The sequence below is a fragment of the Pelodiscus sinensis genome, chromosome 4, assembly GCF_049634645.1.
Source record: "Pelodiscus sinensis isolate JC-2024 chromosome 4, ASM4963464v1, whole genome shotgun sequence".
NCBI lineage: Eukaryota > Metazoa > Chordata > Testudines > Trionychidae > Pelodiscus > Pelodiscus sinensis.
In genome coordinates this window covers 113,793,883-113,818,113 of record NC_134714.1, presented here as the reverse complement: position 1 = coordinate 113,818,113, position 24,231 = coordinate 113,793,883, and the positions used below count along the sequence as shown (strand labels likewise).

The following is a 24,231-nucleotide window of genomic DNA, read 5'->3' as shown; positions in this document are numbered from 1 at the left end:
TGCCAGAGGAGCTGCCCACATTCTGCTGCTGTGGTTCCTGGGAAAGTTCTGAACCTCAAGACTCTCCCGGGAACCATAGTAGGAACAGAATGTGAGGGTGCCAGCAGCTTTTCTGGCATGATTGTGCATCCTCAGCTCTGTCCTCTGGCAAGGTGGCTATATAGAACAGATACCCTATGTGGAAGGGCTGGGAGTAGTACAGCCATGTTGGTGGTCTTGATATGCCATACTGGCTATAAATACCTTGTCGGTACAGTGGGCCAGATGAAACTGCCCTACTGGCAAGGGCGGTAAACAATCTGGCCTTCTGTATTTGACATTATAGTATAGGACGTACTGTGGTGGAATCCAGCGTACTTGTTGAGATTCTATATGTACAGCACAGCTGAAATGTGGTCAGCTGTGGGTGGAGAACAGCAGCCAGCACACTGCTGGCTGCTGACCACACTCTTCTCATCATTACCTTGTCCTCCCTGGGTTTTTTATGCATGTGCTGTCTCTCACTTTGCACTCAGTCACAAAACTCTTCAGGGTCAGCACTGGCATTTCCTTTTAGTGTTTCTACACTGGGCCTCCAGCCCCTCCCATCCTACAAATAATGCCTGCATAAGCAGTGTGCACTCCCCAGTGGGTGTAGGGTAAACTTATTGCAAGCACCAGTGTCCCCCATTCTCCCCACCCCATGAATGGAATTCTCTTGTGGATCCTGGTGTGGGGGAAAGGACACACGAAGCTAGTAGTGGAGGGAGAAGGAGGGCATATGGGAGATAAAGCCCCTGGTAATGGGGAGAAATGGGGTACAGGGGATTCCCTCAGGCTACATCTAGACTGCAAGCCTCTTTCAAAAAAGAGCATCTAGACTACAACCAGTACTTTCAAAAAAGCAAGCCGCTTTTTCGAAAGAGAGCACTCAGGCAGTCTGGATGCTCTCTTTTGAAAAGGCACAGTTTGCATTACATAGCGCCTTTTTTCAAAAGAGCACTTATTCCTTGTAAAACAAGGTTTTCCGCGGTTGAAAAAACTGCCACATTCTTTCAATTTACTTTCAAAAGAACATGGCAGCAGTCTACACGCAGGGGAAGTTTTTTCGAAAAAAGACCAGTTTTTTCGAAAAAAACCTGTAGTCTAGACATACCCACAGAGCCCCTGCTGTGGGGGAAAAATAGCAGAGGCGTACAGAACCCATGGTTGGGAGAACTGGGGAAACCTAGTTTGGGGGCAGGGAGGCAAGGAGGGCATGGGGGGAAGTGGGATGGCAGTGCGCACTCAGCTTCTGTTGTTTGGGGCTGAAACAGGCCACATCTCTGCTCCTCCCTTTTCCCACAGAAATTGCACAGGCTCCGCTGGTTGTGTATTCACCGTGCCATTGATTTGCGTTGCTTCCACCAATACCACTACAGTCCCCCTCAACAGTCTATTTACAATATCTAAGCTTTCAGGCCTCACCCCCTGACCTGAAGGGATCCAAGGTCTCCTTCCCTGAGGCCTCTGTGAGATTGGGCTCAGCTAGCCCTGTTCCTTTCCCCCGCTCTACACCCAGTTTGTGTCTCTAACCTTCTGGGCTGATGGGCTAATTTGCCACTTTATCTCACCCAGCCCGCCAGCCTGATTATCTAATTATCTCTAATTACCCCAGTCAGCTTCCACAGGGGAACTGATTGGCGTCTAACCGCATGTCCACACTTAAACTGTTGTGGCAGCACAGCTCCTGCTGTGATGTTCCAGTACCCATCGGTGTAGGTGGTCTTTTTCCTCCAAGGGCAAAGTCTTGATTGCCAGAAGAATTCTTCCATCATCCTGTAGCAGGGGTTAGGTCGGCACAGCTGTGTCTCTTGGGGATGTAAATTTTTCACTCTCTTTGAGAAGGGTAGTCATGCTGATGTAAGTTCTCAGTGATAAGCGTGCTGGCTCACCTGCTGGCAAGCTCAACTCTGCCACAGGGGGAGAACGGAGGCACACAGAATGGGGAGCATTGGAGGAAGCGGCCTGAGAGGCATATAGAAGTTCAGGAAGGTGGGTGATGGAGGGGAGGAAATTGCAAGGAGGCCCAAAAAAGAGGGATGGAAACTTGTGGGGGAAGGAGGAATGGAAGGCTGCAGGAAGCCCCTGGGGTGTACAATGAGCTCTGCCTATACAGCCTTTGAAGTGTTTGAGTCCCTAGTCCAGAGGTCCCTGAACTCTGTGGTGCATGCCCATAATGAAGCGCAGAGGAATGTTTGGGAGGGCCTGGCTGGGGCCTAGCTCTGCTCCTGCCTGTGTCTGCTGGCCTCATGGCGGCTCCCAGCTGTGGCCCCAACCTCCATGTCTGGGGCCACCTATTCCTGTCTGTGTCCCCCCTATCCTGAAGCTGCAGACCTGTTCCCAGCCCCTGCTCAGGGGAAGGGAGTGGATAGGGTAAAAAGAGGCATGAGGTAAAAAGTTTGGGGACCTTTGCCCTACTCTGTAGACAAAAGCAAAGGTGTTTAAGGCTGTGTGATAAAGTGCTGGCAGGAGCTTTATGTTTCCCCCATTTTCCCTTAGTTTTTCAGTTTTCCTTAGAAGTCAGTTGCCAAGAACATTCCCTGAAATCTTAGCATTGATCAGACTCCGTGTTCAAAAAGTTATTCCATTACAGACAGACACCTCAGCTGAAAGGCATTTAAGACCTTCTGGGCACAGCCAACAACAACAGCTAGCCTGCATCAAAATGATAGCAAGCAAAAGGAATAGTTTGGCTTAAACCCCTAAACTTCATGAAATATGGCTGAGCAGCATCTGTTCATGCAAAGCAGAGAGTACCTTACCATTTTAAGGTCTCCTCAGAAGGAGTCACGTGCATTAAAATGTTAAGATATTCAATGTATGTAAATGGGAAGACTGAAGACTGTGTTCAGCCCATTCCCATTGGGGTTGCCAGCCCTCCCAAGATTGTCCTGGAATCTCCAGGACTAAAGAGTCATCTTGAATTTAAGATGGCTTTGTGAGGAAACTGCCAGGAATACTTCCAACCAAAATTGGCAAATCTGGGGCGTGTGTGTGTGTGTGGAGTGTCACATGAAATTTTATTGATGCATGGCCTATTATGCCATCCCTTCCACTGTACTAATATATAGGGACCCTGTTGACTTTAGAAAGGAAATTGAATTCAATGGGACTATGCAAAGGCACAGGCCAAGGGGAAAGTAAGCTGATGCATCCCAGTGTGGCACAGCGGTAAGAGACTAGCCAGATTGGGGCACGGCTTTGGATCCTGCCAGCACACTGTGGCCTGGCCATAGCACGCCCAGGTGCGTGGGTGGCTGGGCAGTGTGGTCCCCACTGCCCCAGGGTCCCAGTGGCTGGGCAGTGTGGTGGCTGCACTCCTAGCCCTAAGCTCCCACAACCTCCTGTCCTGACTCCTCTCCCCCCCCCTTTCCTGCCCTTAACTCCCCCCCATCCCTGCCTTGAACATAAGAAGGGCTATACTGGGACAGACAAAAGGTCCATGTAGCCCAGTATCCTGTCTTTCAACAGTGGCCAATACCAGATGCCCCAGAGGGAGGGATCACAATAGGTAATCCTCACATGATCCCTCCCTTGTCACCCACCTCCAGAGAAACAGAGGCTAGGGACACCATTCCTCCCCATCCTGGCTTATAGCCATGGATGGACCCAACCTCCATGAATCTATCTAGCTCTTTTTTTAACCCTGTTAAAGTTCTAGCCTTTACCGCATCCTCTGGCAAGGAGTTCCACAGGTTAACTGTGTGCTGCGTGAAGAAAAACTTCCTTTTGTTTGTTTGAATCCTGCTGCCTATTAATTTCATTTGGTGACCCCTAGTTCTTATATTGTGGGAGTAAGTAAATAACTGATCTTTATTCACTTTTTCCACACTAGTCATGATTTTATAGACCTCTATCATATCCCCCTTTAGTCTCCTCTTTTTTAAGCTGAAAAGTCCAAGTCTTTTTAATCTCTCTTTATATGGGACCCTTTCCAAACTCCTAATCATTTTTGTTGCCCTTTTCTGAAACTTTTCCAATATCTTGACTCCTGCATTCCCTCCCATGAGCCCCTCACACTTCCCTTGCCCTGCCCTGAACCCTTCCATCCCTGAGCCCACCCACTCTGGCCCCAATTCCCTGCCCTGAGGCACCCATGTTCCATCCCAAAATTACATTTCTTACAGGTACTATCCTATCACAATCCTTCTCCAACTCCCTGCTTTGCCCCCCTAAAGAGGGGTTGCAACATGACAGTACCTGTAAGAAATTTAATTTACTTCCTTCCTCCCCCTCCCCCACGCACAGGGGTCTGTCAACTCACATGGGATTCTGTTGCATTCTTGAGGCCATAATCTACAGTTAATGTATAATTGTTCTTCAAACATTACTTTCAGCCACTGCAGCTTCGTACAAAACTGAGGGAGACCTGATCATTCAAAGCAAACAAACCGCGGGCTTAATGCAAAACCCACTGATATTACCAGAAGGGTTCCCATTGACTTACACGCATGTAGGATCAGCATTTAAATTAGGTCCCAGTTCAGGAAAATATATCTATTTGGAACACAGTTGAGCAGATGCTTAAATCAAGTTAGCATCTCTGGCGTTTCAGTATATGCTTAAAGTTAAGCACATGTCTAAGGGCTGTCCTGGAGCAGGGCTGAATTTAAGCACACATTGAAATATTTTTCTGAACGTGGATCTTACCGTAGCCCAGGGGTTCTCAAACTTTATTGCACCCAACCCCCTTTTGACAACAAAACTTGCAATGTGGCCCCTGGAGGGGAACTGAAGCCTGAGCCCCGCCAGCTTGGTGGGGGATCCAGAGATCCTGGGTGGGGGGCGGGGAGACCAAGGTGAAATCCAATGGCTTCAGCTTTAGGCAGGAGGCCTGTAACCTGAGCCATATCACCCAGAGCTGAAGCCTTTGGGCTTTGGCTTTAGCCCTGGTTGGTGGGGCTCGGGTGTCAGCCCTGGGCCCAGGCAGGTCTAACGCTAGCCTTGGCAACCCCATTGAAATGGAGCCGTGTCCCACTTTGGAGTCCCGACCTACCATCTGAGAACCGCTGCTGTAGCCTGGTGCAGCTTCCACCAATGTGTGATTAGCGCCATCTTCACCCAAGCGGTTCCAGTATCTGACTGATGAGTACGACGTAATGAAGGTGTAAAAATACAGTAAATTGGTGATCATCTCTCTCACCATGCAGGAAAGCAAAGGGATTGTGCCAATCAAATATGCGCATTAGATGACTAAGTGCTCCCACACTCTCAGTGTAGGCAGCGAATATGCTATGCTGCCACATATGTGCACCAGACACGTACCAACTGCTTTTTATTCTGAATGTTTTGTTTTGGGGTTGGTGGGGTTTTTTTTAGATGAGAGTTCAGCTCACTGAACAGGATATTTATCTTTGGGCATGGAAAACAATATGGGTCATAATTTATAACGGACAATAACATTTTAAAAATAAGTAACCAATATGGATGACCTCCTTGAGTGACATCAGCACCTAAACTGGTTGCTATAAATTTTCCTCAGGAAGGATCGGAGCATCACGCTTACCGTTTGAGTACAGGCAGTCCCCGGGTTACATGGATCCGACTTACACCGGATCCCTACTTACAAATGGGGTGAGGCAACCCCGCACTAGCTGCTTCCCCCCAGCAGACCAGGGAGACGCGAAGCTAGCGCCCCCTCCCAGCAGACCAGGGAGACGCGGAGCGGCTTTTCTCAGCAGACACCTCAGCTTGAGAATAAAGGACTGAGGGAAGTGAGGTGTGGGAGAATAAAACTGAGCTCTGGAGAAATGTTTGGCTAGAGTTTCCCCTACAATATGTACCAGTTCTGACTTACATACAAATTCAACTTAAGAACAAACCTACAGTCCCTATCTTGTACGTAACCCGGGGACTGCCTGTATATTACTGACTATTGAATGAACTTTTTTATTTCTATTAGAGGTGTTGCTGGAAAAGGGAAAGCTTCATACGTAAGCCACGTAATTTTTTGTTTGACTTTTTTCCTTGATAAAATGTGTGATTTTAAAAAACCTAACAAAGCTGTTTTAAGGCAATTGATTCTGCCTAATACTTTCTCAGCTGTGCTTATATGACAAAATATGCATTCAGATACTATTAGGCCTAGTGCCAGAGAAATACCTCTACTAAATATCCATACATGGTTACAGTTTTTGGAATTACAGTAGTACTTGTAGGCCCAAACCAAGATCAGGGTCCTGTTGTGCTAGAAGCTGTACACACATAGTAATAGCCAGTCCATCTCCAATGAGCTTGCAGTTTAGAGCTGGACAAGGCAAAATAGCAATAGAGACACAGAGGTGAAGTGAGTTGCCCAAGGCAGTACCACAGAATGTAGCCTAGGTATCCTGACTCCCAGTTCTGTGTCCTGGACACTTGATAATGATGCCTTGTAGATGGATAGTTTGTTTTGGCCAACAAATTTCAAAAATCTGAAATTTGGACACGTTTTTCATGAATATTTTCTACCACATTTTGATTCTATCCAAAAGTCATGTGGCAGGGAGCATGTGACTGAAAAGCAGGGTGGTGGGTTAACAGAGCAGCCTGTCATCAAAGGGAGGGCAGATCTTAGAGAGACTCTGTGAAGTAGGAGTCAATACTCCATTAAGAATGTCTGGGTCTCTTTCACCTCCTTCCCTCAGCTTGAAGTAGTAATAACAAACACCAGATACCTGGTTTCCATCAGCAGCACCTTCACTAAAAGAAATTGTTCCGGCACCCTTGGAAAACATCAAGAAAGTGCCGATGAGGAAGCCAGAAGTGTATAGGAAAAACCCTTAGGTTACAGAGCTGGGAAGCCATAGTAGAATGTGTATATGGATTCCCCATATACAGTACTGCAATGCCATGAGTTGGTGCAGTAAACCCTGCAGAAGAAACTGATTAAATCCCAGGATGGTTGAAAACAAGTTGAAAGAGGACAGATCATCAGAGGGAGGGTTTACCCCGAAGAAGATTCTGGGGTAGAAAAATTGGTTTGGAGTTTATATTGGACATAATCCCCTGGAAGGAATGGCCATTTGGATTTAACTAGAGGACTATGTAATTGCAGGGAGTTGACATAATTGGGAGATGGTCAGTTACTGAAATTAAGGGTAAACTGAGGCACAGACCGGGTCTGATGCATGGTTTAGAGAGCTCCTACTTCACAATTCCTATCTAGCAACACGCCTAACTCCATGCTTAAAACCCACTTATTTCAGTAGGACTTGCCATGTGCTTAAGTGCTTTGCTGATTCAGGGCCTCAAAGGAATTAGCATGTTGTGCCATTGTAATGGTGATATGTATTATACACTCGACAGGGCTGTTTCCATAAGTTGCGTGTACAGTGACTGTTTTCTAGAAATGATGCTTTCTGCATTCCTTCCAGCAAAGGAAAAGAGGATCCTAGCTTTACTGCCATTTCATTTTAGAATGTTTGCTATTTGCTAGATTTGCATGAAAGTCTGTTAGCAGTTGCCTGCAGCAGGAGTAGGCACCTCTCAGCTACTCCTACAGGATCAGAGCATGTGTGCAGATGTACAGTTTAATATGTGCGTCTATACAGCGGTGCTAGCTCAAATTAAGCTACACAATTTGAGCTATGCAAGTTGCATAGCTTATTTTGAGAGAGTCTATTTTGAAATTTGGCGTGAAATACTCTGAATATAGAGGGTTTTGAAATTTGGCGTGAAATACTCTGAATATAGAGGGTTTTTTGTATTTGGCTGTCCCTATGCTTGAGTCTTTCATTTCCTTAATAATCAATTTTCTATGACATCCTCTAGAGTCTTCAAATACTACAATAGAAAGTAGTCTGAATTCTTGTCTAACTTGGAGCCAAATCCTGAAAACACATGAATAAGTTGTCTCGTGTGTATTTGAACTACTCGTGTGAGCATAACTCAGTAAATACAGAACAGTTTTAAGATACTGCACCCTTGTTTTTAAAATCACTGGCTACCTTTAAAATTCTGTTTAGACCTTAAGGTTCTTCTCATGTGACGGGCATGTGACAATAGTAATTTGGCATATCTTTCTGATTTCCTGTTACTCTGGGGATATCTTCTCAGCAAAAACAGTGCATGGGCTAGACTACGAGGGATGTTAAAAGGCAGGTAATTAGGTAACTGTGTAACCAATGAAAATCTCAGCAGTTACATGCTGCAGGCATAAATTTTATTCTGCAGTGCAGCTGGCTCCCCAGGAGCAAAGCTGGCTTTATACTGCAGAGTCTACCGCACGGGGTGGCAGCCGGCTCCCCGGGAGCCAGTGTGCGGTAGAAGCTGGCTTTTAAACAGGCTCTCGGTGTGCACCAGCTGCCACCTGCAGCCCTGTTCCCATGGAGCTGGCTGCTATCCTGCGCTGCTGCTGCTGCTGCTGCTGATGATGATGATACAGAGGCAGCAGCACAGGGTGGCAGCTGGCCTCCTGGCAGCGAGTGCACACTATAAGCTGGCTCTCTGGGAGCAGGGTGGGGGCCTGCTTATAACCGTTAATGTTAAGGTTACTGTTAACGCCCAGGCTTATCGGTTAACTATGAAATCAGTTATACTATTCTATCCGTATAGTCTACCTGAGCTTGCTCCAGTCCCGCTAGTGTGGGTAACAATAGCAGTGAAAACAGAGCATTGTGGGCTCCAGAGCAGGCTACTGAGCTGAGAGTCATACCAGGGTCCAAATTGGGCATGTACCATCTGTACTGGAGCCTATGCTGGGTTGTCCCCTTGGTCGTCATTACCTGTGCTAGCCTATGCACTGCTTTTGCTGTATACATGTGCCGTAGGGGCTCCCGCACATTCACATATGCCTAGACCTGCTTATGTGGCATGCCCTCAATATCTGTTTGAAACGATCTGAGTTAGATGCATAATCACAAAAAGATTTAAGCTGTAGAATCAAATAACTGTGAAATGCTAAATTTCTTTTCATTTAAGCCAAAAGTGGGAGAAGTGCATGTTGACTCCTTCTTGTAGTTAGTCTTTAGACTATGAAATGCTGAGAGTGTTCTGGAGCCAGTTTTGAGCTGGTGTCAATTCGTGTAGCTCCACTTAGTTCAGCATCAGGCCTGGCCCAGACATAACTGTGTGGTTTTGTAAAATCAGAGTAGAAGGAAAATGTGAGTGTTGGCTCTTCTCATATTTTTCCTGACATTAAAGGCCTGATTCCTCACTGCTTTGCACCTGGGCATATCATTTACACCAGAGCAAAGTGATTTCAAAGTGGGTATAAAACTGCTAAATCCGAATGGTTCTATTTCATGCCCACTTTGCATCCAGGACAGTAATTACTTAAGGTGCAAGTCAGTGGGAAATCAGGCTCTTTAGAGACATTGTTGTCTCAATCATCTTTGCTTGCTTGCTTACTATTATACTAAAATGTGGAAAAATCCAGGATCATTTAGGGGGCGGGGAATTTAAATAGTCTCATCCCTTCAAACAAGTGAACATAACAAGTACACCTATGCCACAGGAAGGAAATGCTTATTTCCAGAGGGAGTGTGAGAATCTGTCACAGATCCCAAGCAGACAAGCAAAGATCAAGTGTAGAGACTGAAAAGGCACATGTATTAAAAGCCAAATTATGAATCTTACATAGTGGGGTAGGCAAAAAGGACACTGTCAGTATTTTCAATAGTGTCATTTTAAAACAGTATTTTCTAGGTGCTAGGGAGAGCCATTGAGAGGCAGCTCTTGCTTCCTATACATGGTTGGGGGCTACTGACCTAAAGAAAAATCATTCGGGGACCACGCACTAGTGAGAAGCAAACAAATACTCTCACTGGCCTGGCCCTGAAGAAACAAAACAAAATCTCATTAGTCTGGCCCCCCAACAACAAAAAAACCCCAAAAGTAAAGAAAACCCGACCCAAAACAAAATCCCACCAAACCTCACTGGCTTGGCTCCCCGAGAAATAAACAAACAGAAAGACACACTTGGGGCACCAGGACTCCCTCATGCTCCAGCCCTGCGGAGCTGGATTGGACCCTCATCTTTCCTTGATCTAGCCAGTAATGAGGCTTCCCTACCCTCTCCCACCCTGCTCCAGCCCTGCAGGGGGGCGCTGGGGCAGGGAGACTTGCAGTGGGGCTGGAGCACTAGCAGTGGCTCGCCCTGTTGCTGGGGTAAGGGAAGTCCCGAGCCTCATTACAAGCCAAATCAAGGGAATCTGAGGGCTGGATCTGGCCTGGGAGCTGTATAGCCAGTGCTTCAACCTAGTGCAGCCATCCCTGTGCTCTGAGACCAGAGTGTGCTCCCCCTGTTCTCTCAGAGCTGCAGAGCTGGTGCTCCAGACGCAAAACAGCTCTCAAAGTTGCCTGGCCATGCCTCTGCCTAGGAGCTGAGCAAGGTTGATATCCCCACTTCTGGGGAGGTGCAGAGCCAGGTAAGAGGCTTGCCAGCCCCACCAACCCCTGCCTTGCACCAGCAAGAGTCCCATGTGATGTGCTGCTGCCTATCCCCCCCAGCACCCTTAGGTGTCCTAGGCTTCTACCCTCATGGTACCCTGGGCCACATCCCTGGTACCTACCGCAGCCATGGGCCACCCCCCAGCATCTGTTGCACCCCCCACAACACACTTTCACACCAATGATTTAATCAGGGGTATATAGTAGGAGTGTGGGCAAGTCACAGGCCATGAATTTATTTACTGCCCATGACTTTTACTAAAAATAGCCACGACTAAACCATAGCCTTACTGATAATGAAATAAATTCCCACTTGTGCATGAAAGCCTTAAACTTGACCTTTTTTTTTATCTTTTCAGGATTCTAGATTATAACTGCAAAAGCAAATAAACGATCATCTCAGAGGGCTGGGTGCCAATCAGACGGATGCTGTAGGAGATTTTGGAAGGTTTTACCATGTGACTAAGGGTATTCACTGCATGTCAGATGGTAAGTATAAAAGTGAATGTTTCATTGCATCAGAATGACACTACTGAATGATAATACTGAAGAGAAACAATTCAACAATATTCTTTTTTATGAACTTACCCTAACGTTACTGTGAAATAAAGGGAAGATGTAGACAGGAAAGGGACGAAAATGAATGCAGGTTGTACATGCCTTCCAAAGCCCAGTTAACACTGAAAAAGCCCTTGCTGCTTTTTTTCCAATAAAGGGCAATATTCATTAATAGATCATCCATCTGTGACAAGTCCCACATTTCAGGAATGTCCATCTTTCATATTAATGCTGGGATTTTCAAAGGAGCAGAAGGGATTTAGGCACCCTGATCTCCCTGAAACTGGGAGGGAACTGGGCATCCAGTTCTCTATGCCTCCTTTGAAAATACCAGTCTAAATGAACTTCATGGGCATCCAGTGGGCTTTTAGACTGCTTGCCATACTTGTTAATGATATTGTGCTGAACAGTTATTAAATGACTTAGGACCCAGTGGTTTAGGTGCTTGACATTAGAGTCAGTGGGAGCTGAGGTGCTCAGTGTCTCACCAGAAGAGTTTAGCACTTTGCAGGGTGAGTGGTGGTAGGGCTGTATCCAAAACTCACTGGATTCAGTGGGAGTCTGTGGGCTTTGAATCAGGCCCTTGAAAAAAATTACTATGCTGTTAAGTCGAAGGTTAATTTTATTTGCTGGAAATTGGATCTGTTTGCCTTCCTGTTGCATCTGAGAGATGCCTTTTTCTTCATTTAATCAGCTTTTTATAGTACTCTGTAGGCAGAACTATGTGTATTCAGTAATTCATGGCTGTTTTTATGGTAGAGAAGTACTTCCAACTATGTGATTATGCAGTCTGAGTGCATCTCCATATTGAACATGAAGTTTGTGGAAAAGAGGGTGATGAAATACTATACTGGAAAATGTTTGGTGGGAAAAATAATTCCCCTCAGGAGCAGTGTTCTCTGTAAGCTGTTTGCTTATGCGCACCAGAGAGCTTCAAATGCCACCCATCTGATTAGCAGAGCACCCACAGGTAAGTTTTGTTTCTAATGGTGGTGCACATTAGCACATGCTTTGGTGTAAGTACAATTTATTCTGCATATGGAGGTGAAAATTAGTGGGAACATTGCTCAGGAGAACAAGTTGGTCAGGTAAGTAGGGATTTTCCACCCATATTCTACTTACCTCATTTCAGAAGTGATATTTTGCAAGAGGTGCTGACCTCCATCTATGTATATAGGAATTTTGAGCAAGAGGAAGATAATTTCTCATGAAAATATGTCTGGTGGGTCCTCACATTCTCTACTGAGAACTGGGAGGAGTTGCAAGTGATCTGGAGGAATAAAATTATAATTCAAAATGGTCTAGACAAAGTGGAGAAGTGGTCTGAGGTAAATAGGATGAAAATCAATAAGAATAAATGCAAAGTACTTCACTTAAGAAGGAATAATCAGTTTCACACTTACAAAATGGGAAATGTCTGTCTAGGAAGGAATACTGCAGAAAGGGCTCTAGGGGTCATAGTGGACCACAAGCTAAATATGAGTCATCAGTATAACAGCAGCAAAAAAAGCAAACATCATTCTGGGATGCATTAACTAGAGTGTTGTAAGCAGTAAACTTTACTCTGCACTGATTAGTCCTTGTTTGAAATATTGTGTCCAGTTCTCGGAGCCACATTTCAAGAAAGATGCAGACAAATTGGAGAAGGTCTTGAAAATGGCACACAAATTATTAAAGGTCTAGAAGACATGACCTATGAGGGCAGATTGAAGGAATTTGGTTTGTTTAGTTTAGAAAAGGACAAGACTGGGAAAGGACAAAATAGCAGCTTTCAAGTATCTCAAATGGTGTCACAAGGAGGAGGAGGGAAAATTGTTCTTCTTGGCTTCTGAGGATAGAACAAGAAGCAATGGGCTTAAATTGCAGCAGGGTAGGTTTAGGCTGTACATTAGGAAAAACTTCCTAACTATAAAGTTGGTTAAACACTGGAAAAATTGCCTTGGGAGGTTGTAGAATTTCCACTACTGGAGATTTTTAAGAGAAGGTTAGAAAAACACCTGTCTGCGATGGTCTGTATCAATGGTGGGTAACAACCAATGCGCAGGTGCTTCACCAGGATTAGCACCAGGTGGGCTGCTGCTGCCCCTCGCAGGTAAAGGCACTTGAAGCTTCGGTTGGCTGCAGATCACCATTCCCAGGCAGGCAATGGAAGCTGCAGGAAGCTGTGTCCAGTCTGCGCCGCTTCCTGCAGTTTCCATTGGCTGGGAAAGGTGATCTGTGGCCAGTGGGCATTGCAAGCGCACAACCTATGCAGGAGCAGGTAAATAAAGCAGCGGTAGCCCATCAAGGGCTAACCCTGGTGAACTGCCTGCGGCTTATTGTCCACCCCTTGTCTAGATGGTGCTTGGTCCTGCCGTGAGTGCAGGGGACTGGACTTGATGGCCTCTCCAGGTTCCTTCAAGGTCTGATTCTATGATTGGGTGGCATTTTGGCCAATTGTAGATCAAAGTTTTCAGTGGTTATTTGAAGGCAGGAAGGAACTATCTCATAATGTCAATTTACATCATGATAAAACCTTATCTTTGCAGCCTTTGTGCAGTAAAGACCCTGATCCAAAGCCCTTTGAAACCAATGGAAGTCTAGGCACTAAAACTTGACACTATTCCTGTTCAACTTTTGTATTGTGGTAGCATCTAGAAGTGTCAAACAGGGGGAGGCCCTGTTGTGCTAGACCCCATAAAAATGTATAACAAATGGCAATCACTGCATGAAAGAACTTGCACTCTAAATGTTGGCATCCTTTTTTTCCATGAGTAAGGTTATAGGGTTCTGTGCTGTATGTTCTAAGTATCCTTAGATTATTTTGTGTTAATATCAGAGAGTGGTAAATACTATTCTTACTATTCAACTCCTGTAACAGACAGAAAATAATACTTTAAAAGCACTGTGTAAATTCATGTCTGGTGTGACAACACTGAAATCAATTGAATTGCACCAGGGATGAGTTTGGACCATAGCCTATACAAAAATCACATATTTTAAAATAGATATTTTTATGATAATACCTTTTGATTATTATGTACGATTTCCAAAAATGAATTATATAATACTTTCACCCATTTATGCTGTTTGTTTAATTTTTGCATTTTTCTTAGCTTGGACTATAAAAGGAAACAGATCGGTTTCACTTGTATGTTCCTGTCACTTTTCACTTTCTGTTACGTTGCTGGTTTGATGCTCATAAAATTGCATAGGGAATAGTTAAATGAAAATAAGTCTTAATTTCATGAAAACCCTTCTGTTCAGATGAGGTTTAGTTTCCCCTTCCATATTTAATTAACATAATTTAATTGTTGATTGTAAACTAATCAATTGGATTCTGTTTGCCTTAATTAATATTTCTGTTCAGTGTGGTCCAGAGTATGACTCCTTACTGTCATTGGTGAATCACATAATTAGTCCTGTTGACCTTGGTGCAATTTCTTGAATGAGTAACAGCATACAGTCAGTTAGGGTTTGTCAATCTGGTCCTGTGTGCTTATACTATTTCTGTTTCAGAAATAAAATATAGTAAAACACACTCTGTGGAAAGAATGCTTGCAAAGAGGAAGGAAGAAAGATCATTTTTATTACTTAGCAATTTGATTAATACAAACATAGGGACTCTGTTTATTTAAAAATGAGCTTTCATTACATGGACAGTCCATGATTTCATTATGGCACTTGTAAACAAGAGTCAGCATGTGTAATGAATGTTCCATTCAAAAAGACAGGTTCATGCTTGAGAAAGTTGTTTGCATAGTAATGTATCAGTGGAGTTTGGCTCACCGTATGTTTGTGCATGGATGTCAAATAGAAGCATGGAAAAAACTACTATTTCACCATGAAGAAGAAAATCAACCTATTTTAATTCAAGATTTCTACTTCATCTTACTTTTTGAAAAAACATCATAAAGGAGTAATATCCATAGCACACTGTGAAGCTCAATATTCATATCACAAAGGTGACACACCAACAGTGAAAACACTGCATTTGTCAAGATTTGGAAGCAGAAGCACCATATGATATATTGGTGAAAAGAGTTGGCAAGATTAAGTACTCCCTCCTTTCTGTGCACAGCCCCTTCCAGTGAACAATAAGGGAATTGACTCGGTTTTCTCTTCTTTCTTTATTCTATGTATTAAACAGTCTGTTTCTAGTTTTCTTGCCTTAAAACTATTTATCCAACCTTTAATTTGTAGCGGTATAAGAATTAAACTATTGTCTTTGTTTTATGTCAAGTATATGATCATACCATCCATACCTGGGCTAGTGCTACAGATTGTTATTTCCGAAGGACAGTCATGGAATTAGGTGCCAACTCCCATTGCAGTTCAATAGAAGTTGTGCACGTAACTCCTTTGGACATAATTGAAAATGCCAGTCACAGTGTTCTGCACTGAATTGGATTTGTTTTACGGGCAAAAAAAATTGAGGTTTCTTCTTTTTTTTTTTTCTTTAATAATTTTATTTCAGATCAAAATGAAGAGATTCCAACTTTTCACATCATGCCGCTGAGAAGGAAACCAACAGCCAGGCAATTTAATTGAATCCTCCCTAAATACCTACTGAAGATGATCTTTTCTTTCCCACAGGTGCTTCCTACCCTGCCTCCATCTCTTATTTCCCATTGCAGCAGTGGAATCATTAACATTTTTGCTGTGCATTTTACAAGCTTATCCAAACTGATTACTGGAACAAATGGCCTCTTGTCCATTTGATAACATTGTCTTGTGTCTGCAGGAGAATGTTATGGCATTTGAGTTGAAGGTTGATGAGCACCACATGGGGTTTATCTGTTCAGATTCCTTGATAGCACCAGTTATTCCTTTTTGTTTTGGGTCTGTACATGAACTGAAAAACATCAATAGTACAATTAAAGACACAAGAAGAAGTCAGACTTTATCCTGAAAAAGGAACTGAGGCAAACATGCTTATCAGGAAACTTTCTAGATGATGTTAGCAGCACTAGGCAGGGTATTAAAAGTCTGATCTCACAGTCCTGTCAGGTGAAACTCCCATTGGTGCCAGTAAAGACTGAAGGATCTATTTTCCTCCTCCCAAAAACCCAAACCAAACCCCCCAAAAGAGAAAAGTTGTGTATTTTCTCATTGATGCCATTATCTCTGATACAAATTGCCCATGTGATGCATAGTGATACCGAATGGAGAATGACACTGCCATACCTACTGCCTGCCATACAAGGAGTTAACTTCAGCTTCTTTTGCACAGGTGTTCAGTGGAAGGCCTGCTAGAGACATCAGAGGTGGAGGCAGGGCTTCAGACTGAGGTCATTCTTCCAGTGCATTGTCATGGCAATTTCTTTTTAGGTGTGTGCACGCCCAGGTGCCAGAGATTTTTACCTTAGTGGTATCCATAGGGCCAGCCATGGTGCCCCCAGGGGTGGTGTTCCCATGTGGCTGTATATTAGGTGCCGCTGTCCCTGCACCATCTCAGTTCCTTATTATTCCCATAGGGGTTAGCTGAAGTGCCCTTCCTTGTGTAACAAGAACTAGCGGTGTCTTCTCATTCTCGTTATACTGCTGTATTTTCCCCATGTTGACAAGACCCGAGCTCAGAGAAATGTAATCTCTCTTCACTTCCCCCACAGATCGACAGCTCATTATTTCATTGTTATTGTTGTTTTTCTCTTGGCATCTCAGCACCTTACGGCACAGAGAAGCATAAAATCTCAATGGGAAAGTGCATTAATAAAAATGACATTGAGAGGAGGACGGGAGGGGAAGGCCTCCCCAAGCATGAGAGGTTTTAATGACTGAACATTTTCCTCATTGTATTACAGCTGTAGGAAAGGAGGAGGAGGAAGCCAGAGACTGGTCTATCTTTGTGCAGATTCGTATATCCTTCCTCCCACTCATGATCCATGACTGTTGCTAATCGGGATCTGCTGTGAATGTTCATAGGGAAGAAGCTGATGGAAAATATCAGAGTCAGCAGCGGGAGACCAGAATGTGTCTGGTTCTGCGCAAGATGGGAAGTGGGTGGAAGGAGCCTTCTCCTCTTAGAGCGGGGACCAGCCACAATCTGGAGAGAGTGTGCAGGCACGGAGCCTACTTACTTCCAACGGTGGTGCTGAGCTGCCCAAAAGGGGCAGGGTAATAGTGAGCCCACAAGCCATCTGCCCTAGAGGATCTGCCAGGGTCTGGAGAAGAATACATACACCACGTTCGCTCCCTGTCTGACAGACTCATGCTCAAGAATGTGCTCTTTGGGGTCTCCTTCCCTAGCACAAAGATAGACAAGTCCCTGGCTTCCTCTTCCTCCTTCAAGCCACAGTGTTTAACTCAAATAAGGCAAGGTGTGTAACGGAGAGAAGAACAGGTGGAGAAATCTGCCTTTTGTGTCATCCAAAATTCCCATGGCCCATAGTAGAGAAGGTGGACCTGATGCTAGACCAGGCATTCTCAAACTTTGGGTTGGGACCCAAAAGTCAGTCAAGGCCAGTGTTCCCTCTAATTTTTTCCATTGATGTCCGGAATAAACATTATTGTGTGCACTGAGGCATGTGTGGATGTGCACCACGAGTAGAAACACATGCTGCCGGCTGTGGGTGTGCTGCTGATCATCTGAGAGGCATTTGAATCTCTCCTGGGTGGCCACAAGTACTCAGCTTATAGGGAACACTGGTCATAACCCCATTGTAATGGGGTTGTCAGGGCTGACTTAGACTGAAGCCCAAACCTCACTGCCCAGGGCCAAAGCCAGAACCTAGGGCTACAGCCCTTGTCAATGGGGCTAAGGTTACAGGCCCCCTGTGTGGGGCTGAAGCCTTTGGTCTTCATCTTTGCTCCCTTGCTCCCCCTCTTGCCCTGCCCAGACTAGTGGGGCTTGTGCTCCACACACACACCCCAGGGGACAGTGGGGCTTGAGCGGGCTCAGGCATCAGCCCTGAGATTGTGTGGTAATTTTTGTCAGAAGTGGGTCGCAGTGCAGTGAAGTTTGAGAAAACTCCTGTACTAGACTGAAAAAAATCTCCAAAAGACAGAGTGGGGAAGTGGGGGACCACTACAGAATTGGATTTCTATGTACAGCTTTGTTTCACACTTTGTCAAATGCTACAGCAAAGAAAACGTGTTGGTGTGTTTTTTTTAATGATCAAAATTCCGAAGAAACCTCTCTGACATGTAGCCACCATTGAGGGTTTCACACTTTTATTTCCTAAGGTCAGGAAGTGGCATCTTAATCAGATGAACAGGTTCATTAACCCTTTGCAGTCATATTTGCATGTGAAAATAGACAAGCTTATCTATTGTGCTTGGTGTTTGTTCCACAAAATATTCTATTCTAATCAAGTTCTGATGATATGCCACTCAATACAGTAGCTAAACCTCCCTATGCCAGAGCTACTCAACTTTGGAAGCCCTGGGGGCCACACTGATATTCACAGCACATGCCGAGGACCACAACTTAAGTGTGGTTGCATATATATGCAAATAGCTTCTTTCACACAATACCCTGGGGGTTAAAAACGCTGACACCCTATACCTGTCTGTTCCAGCCAGCCCGTCTGCTTTCATCTTTCAGTGCTCACCCCGCCTGGGAGATGCCTCGCCATGGTGGATCATGTTCCCAGTGGAGGCCATGTTCAAAGGATCCCATCCGCAGGCTGTGTATTGAGCCCTGCGTAAACACAAACTGCACTGCGGACCACAAACAAATGGGCTACGGGCCACTGAGTAGCCCTTCTCTATGCTGTACTCCTGCTCATGTCTCTGTATTCAGTCCACATCATGGCATTTGAGCACCAGTGAGCAATATCCTACTCCATTCAGGTTCTTATACAGTGTCCACCACTGTGTTATGTCATGTATGCTGTATTCTATTCAGGTTTTTGCAGCATACCCCTCACCATATTATCTGAAAGGATAATTTAGATGCATTGGAGAAGGTCCAGTGGAGGGCAACCAAAATGATTAGGGGGCTGGAGCTCATGACCTATGAGGAGAGACTGAGGGATTTGGGTTTGTTTAGTCTGCAGAAGAGAAGAGTGCGGGGAGATTTGACAGCAGTCTTCAACTTCCTGAAGAGAGGTTCCAAAGAGAATGGAGAAAGGCTGTTCACAGTAGGGACGGATGGCAGAACAAGGAGCAATGGTCTTAAGTTGCAGTGGGGGAGGTCTAGGTTGGATATTAGGAAAAACTATTTCACTAGGAGGGTGGTGAAGCACTGGGATGAGTTACCTAGGGAGACTTCAACGAGAAGCTTCAGAATTGTCATTCATGCTAAAATTTGACACTTTATGTATGGGTTTAAACAAAGATTTTAATTATCTCACCCATTACAAAGATAGCTTCCCCAATTATCACCCCAATGTCATTACCTCACAGAAACTTCCCCTATTATCACCCCTATGTCACTACCTCACAGAAACTTACCTTCCCCCCTCACTCCTACTCTGTTCTAAAATTTGATTTGTCAATTTCACATGCGTTCACTTTTTTTTTCATTGTATCACTTTGGTATATAAGGTTGTGCTGATTTTCTTCCCCATATTGATCTGAGGAAGTGGGTCTGGCCCACAAAAGCTCATCACCTAATAAACCATCTTGTTAGTCTTTAAAGTGCTACATAGTTCTGTCTTTTATTTCAGCTACACCAGACTAACACGGCTGCATCTCTATCACTATTCTCCATCCCTAGAGGTTTTTAAGTCTCGGCTTGACAGGCTGGGTTGATTTAGTTGGGATTGGTCCTGCCTTGGGCATGGGGCTGGACTTGATGACCTCCTGAGGTTTCTTCCAGCCCTATGATTCTATGAGTGCCTGAATAGTGTACTCCATTCTGTTCAAATTGTACATGCTGCAACCCTGTTTAGATTCTTGTGTGGCTTTATACTATGCAAGTGGCTGTCTGGTGCCTCAGGCAGTTTGTTTAATTTATTTTCAACTCGGATATTTAAGCAGAAAGAATTTATTATTTTAAGAAAATAGCGGTTGCACCTGGAAGTGAATGACCAAGATGCGTTTTATTTTGTCCTGACAATATAAAACAACATGCTGTTGGCAATTCCCCTGATTGAGCTCTTCAAGTGAGAACAAACACAATAGCCCCCTCTAACACACACACATACACATGCGCACACGCCTCTTTTTATAACATATTTATTCATTAAACATATGTTTCTTTTTGAAAGACGAAAGCTATTAGCACTTTAAAGCCAAACCCTTTTTTCATTGCTTTTCTTAGAAACTGTGCCATCTTGTTATAGGAAAAAGCCCATTAACATGCCAGTTTTAATTAACTAACTAAATATTCTATTAACGCTCTTTTCTGCTGCGTCAGTTTTGACAATCGGTGTATAAATACAGTATGTTGATGACTGACCTTCAAATTATAGTCCAGTGGTTTTGCTTTCATTCAGTGCTGTGGTTTGAATACCCTTTTCCAGTCCCATAGAAAAGCTTCCTGCCCACAGAAGCTGGGTGGATAGCTACATGGGGCACATGATGGGGGCCAAATGCTGACAGTCTGACTCCGAGCAAAATTTCCAGTTGATGTCAGTAGGAATGTATCCTAGTTGAAGTTGGAAATGTCAGGTTTACAGGCAGCTGGATTACTCCTGGAAGGTGCTGGATCCCATTGGCTTCTCCTGTCTCAGCATGTGTATGTTTTGAGCTGGGGGTGTGATTCTCAGCTCGAGGAGACCTATTTTCACAAGCTCTCATCAAGCTAATGTGCTGCCGCGGCTGTATTCTGCTTTGAGCGTACTAGCTCAAGGAGAGCTAGCATACGTCTCAGGGATGTAACAGTGTAACCATGTATACCAGGGGTTTGCAGCCCGCTGCATGTGTGCCACAAGCGGCACGCAAGCCGATTTCCTGTGGCACAAGGGGCAGGAGCTCAGCCCTGCCCCTCCCCGCCACGCAGCCGGGATCTCGTGTTGTGGCTTCCTGCTGGGGGGAGGGCAGGCAGGAGAGGCGCACACGTGTGCGTGTCCCTGGACATGCAGCGGCTGGGAGCTAAGGGGTTAACATCCCTTCCTGCACTACAGGCTTCCTGCTTCGGGAGGGGACAGGGCTGGGCCTGCTCCACAGAGCAGAGTCTGGGTGGACAATCACACATGGCGCATGGGGGCCTGGACTGTTCCCTGTGGTCTGTGTGCATGGAAGGGGAACCCCTTTCCCAGTGCCCCTCTGCATCTGGCCTGGCTGGAGCCAGCCCTGGGCAGTCCCAGGCTCTGCCTGCCCCAGGCCCGGAGTTACATAAGAACGGCCGCACTGGGTCAGACCAAAGGTCCATCTAGCCCAGTAGCCTGTCTGCTGACAGTGGCCAGCACCAGGTGCCCCAGAGAGGGTGGACCAAAGACAATGATCAAGCAATTTGTCTCCTGCCATCCTTCTCCAGCCTCTGACAAACAGAGGCTAGGGACACCATTTCTATCCCCTTGCTAATAGCCTTTTATGGACCTACCCTCCATGAAATTATCTAGCTTCTCTTTAAACTCTGTTATAGTCCTAGCCTTCACAGCCTCCTCTGGCAAGGAGTTCCACAGGTTGACTACACACTGTGTGAAGAAGATCTTTCTTTTATTAGTTTTAAACCTGCTACCCATTAATTTCATTTGGTGTCCTCTAGTTCTTCTTTTATAGTTGCTGCCCTATGCGCCATTGGCGTAATGGGCAGTAAGTAAGTAAGTAGTTCTTCTATTATGGGAACTAATAAACAACTTTTCTTTATTCGCCCTCTCCACACCACTCATGATTTTATAGACCTCTATCATATCCCCCCTCAGTCTCCTCTTTTCTAAACTGAAAAATCCTAGTCGCTTTAACCTCTCTTCATATGGGACCCGTTCCAAACCCCTAATCATTTCAGTTGCCCTTTTCTGAACCCTTTCCAAGGCCAAAATATCTTTTTTGAGGTGAGGAGACCACATCTGTACACAGTATTCAAGATGTGGGCATACCATAGTTTTATACAGGGGCAGTAAGATATTCTGTGTCTTATTTTCTATCCCTTTCTTAATAATTCCTAGCATCCTATTTGCCTTTTTGACTGCCGCTGCACACTGTGTGGAAGTTTTCAGAGAACTATCCATGATAACTCCAAGATCTCTTTCCTGATTTGTCATAGCCAAATTAGCCCCCATCATACTGTACGTATAGTTGGGGTTATTTTTCCCGATGTGCATTACTTTACACTTATTAAATTTCATTTGCCATTTTGTTGCCCAATCACTCAGTTTGGTGAGATCTTTTTGGAGTCCCTCACAGTCTGCTTCTGTCTTGACTATCCTAAACAGTTGGGTATCATCTGCAAACTTTACCACCTCACTGTTTACCCCTTTTTCTAGGTCATTTATAAATATGTTGAAAGGGATTGGTCCCAGGACTGACCCTTGGGGGACACCACTAGTTACCCCTCTCCAATCTGAAAATTTACCATTTATTCCTACCCTTTGTTTCCTGTCTTTTAACCAGTTCTCAATCCATGAAAGGACCTTCCCTCTTATCCCATGGCAATGTAATTTACACAAGAGCCTTTGGTGAGGGACCTTGTCAAAGGCTTTCTGAAAATCTAAGTATACTATATCTACTGGATCCCCCTTGTCTGCATGTTTGTTAACCCCTTCAAAGATCTCTAATAGATTAGCAAGACATGATTTCCCTTTACAGAAACCATGTTGACTTTTGTCCAACAAGTTATGTTCTTCTACGTGCCTCACAATTTTATTCTTTACTATTGTTTCAACTAATTTACCCGGTACTGAAGTTAGACTTACTAGTCTGTAATTGCCAGGATCGCCTCTAGAGCCCTTTTTAAATATTGGTGTCACGTTAGCTACCTTCCAGTCATTAGGTACGGAAGCTGATTTAAAGGATAGGTAACAGACCACAGATAATAGTTCAGCAATTTCCCATTTGAGTTCTTTCAGAACCCTTGGATGAATGCCATCCGGTCCCGGAGATTTGTTAACATTAAGATTTTCTAGTTGTTCCAAAACCTCCTCTAATGACACTTCAATCCGGGACAGTTCCTCAGATTCATCACCCACATAGGACTGTGCAGATTTGGGAATCTTCCTAACGTCCTCAGCCGTGAAGACTGAAGCAAAGAAATCATTTAGTTTCTCCTCAATGGCTTTATCGTCCTTGATTGCTCCTTTTATATCTCGGTCGTCTGGGGACCCACAGGTTTTTTAGCAGGCTTCCTGCTTCTAATGTACTTAAAAAAACATTTTTTAATTTCTTTTAGAGTTTTTGGCTAGCTGTTCCTCAAAATCTGTTTTTGCTTTTCTTATTACATTTTTACACTTGATTTGACAGTGTTTATGTTCCTTTCTATTTATCTCACTAAGATTGGACTTCCACTTCTTAAAAGATGCCTTTTTGTCCCTCACTGCTTCTTTTACATGGTGGTTAAGCTACGGTGACTCTTTTTTTAGGTCTCTTGCTATGTTTTTAAATTTGGGGTATACATTTAAGTTGGGCCTCTATTATGGTGTCTTTAAAAAGTTTCCATGCAGCTTGCAGGGATTTGGCAATAGTCATTGTGCCTTTTAATTTCTGTTTAACTAACCTCCTCATTTTTGTGTAATTCCCCTTTTTGAAATTAAATGCCAGAGTGCTGGACTGCTGAGGTGTTCTTCCCACCACAGGAATGTTAAAAGTCATTATATTATGGTCACTATTCCCAAGCGGTCCTGTAATGGTTATATCCTGGATCTGATCCTGCGCTCCACTCAGGACTAAATCAAGAATTGCCTCTCCCCTTGTGGGTTCCTGTACCAGCTGCTCCAAGAAGCAGTCATTTAAGCCATTGAGAAATTTATCTCTGCTTCTCTTCCTGAGGTGACATGTACCCAGTCAATAAGGGGATCATTAAAATCCCCCATTATTATAGAGTTCTTTATTTTGATAGCCTCACTAATCTCCCTCAGCATTTCAATGTCAGTATCGCCGTCCTGGTCAGGTGGTCGGTAATATATCCCTATTGCTAATTTCTTATTATTGGAGCATGGAATTATTATCCATAGCGATTCTATTGAGCATGTTGATTCATTTAATATTTTTATTTCATTTGATTCTACATTATCTTTCACATACAGTGCCACTCCACCACCCACCCGGCCTGCTCTATCCTTCCGATATATTTTATATCCCGGTATGATTGTGTCCCACAAATTTTCCTCATTCCACCAGGTTTCAGTGATGTCTATTATGTCAGTCTCCTCCTTTAATATGAGGCACTCTAGTTCACCCACCTTATTAGTCAGATTCCTAGCATTTGTGTAGAAGCACTTCAAAAATTTGCCACTGTTTATTTGTCTGCCCTTCCCT

General features: G+C 44.4%; 1 protein-coding gene across 4 annotated transcripts in view; it reads left to right on the top strand.

Annotated features, from left to right (window-relative positions):
- Nucleotides 1-24,231, top strand: part of PTPN5 (protein tyrosine phosphatase non-receptor type 5) — a 160,090-nt gene that overhangs the window by 33,497 nt on the left and 102,362 nt on the right. For 3 of the 4 annotated variants that reach the window (XM_075928115.1, XM_075928116.1, XM_075928117.1), the window contains exon 3: nucleotides 10,752-10,881. In XM_075928115.1, the coding sequence (XP_075784230.1) occupies nucleotides 10,872-10,881 (10 nt within the window). In that variant the 5' untranslated portion in view covers nucleotides 10,752-10,871. Of the gene's footprint in view, nucleotides 1-1,786; nucleotides 2,014-10,751; nucleotides 10,882-24,231 lie in introns of those variants that run through there. The other variant, XM_075928118.1, reaches the window with a different exon arrangement.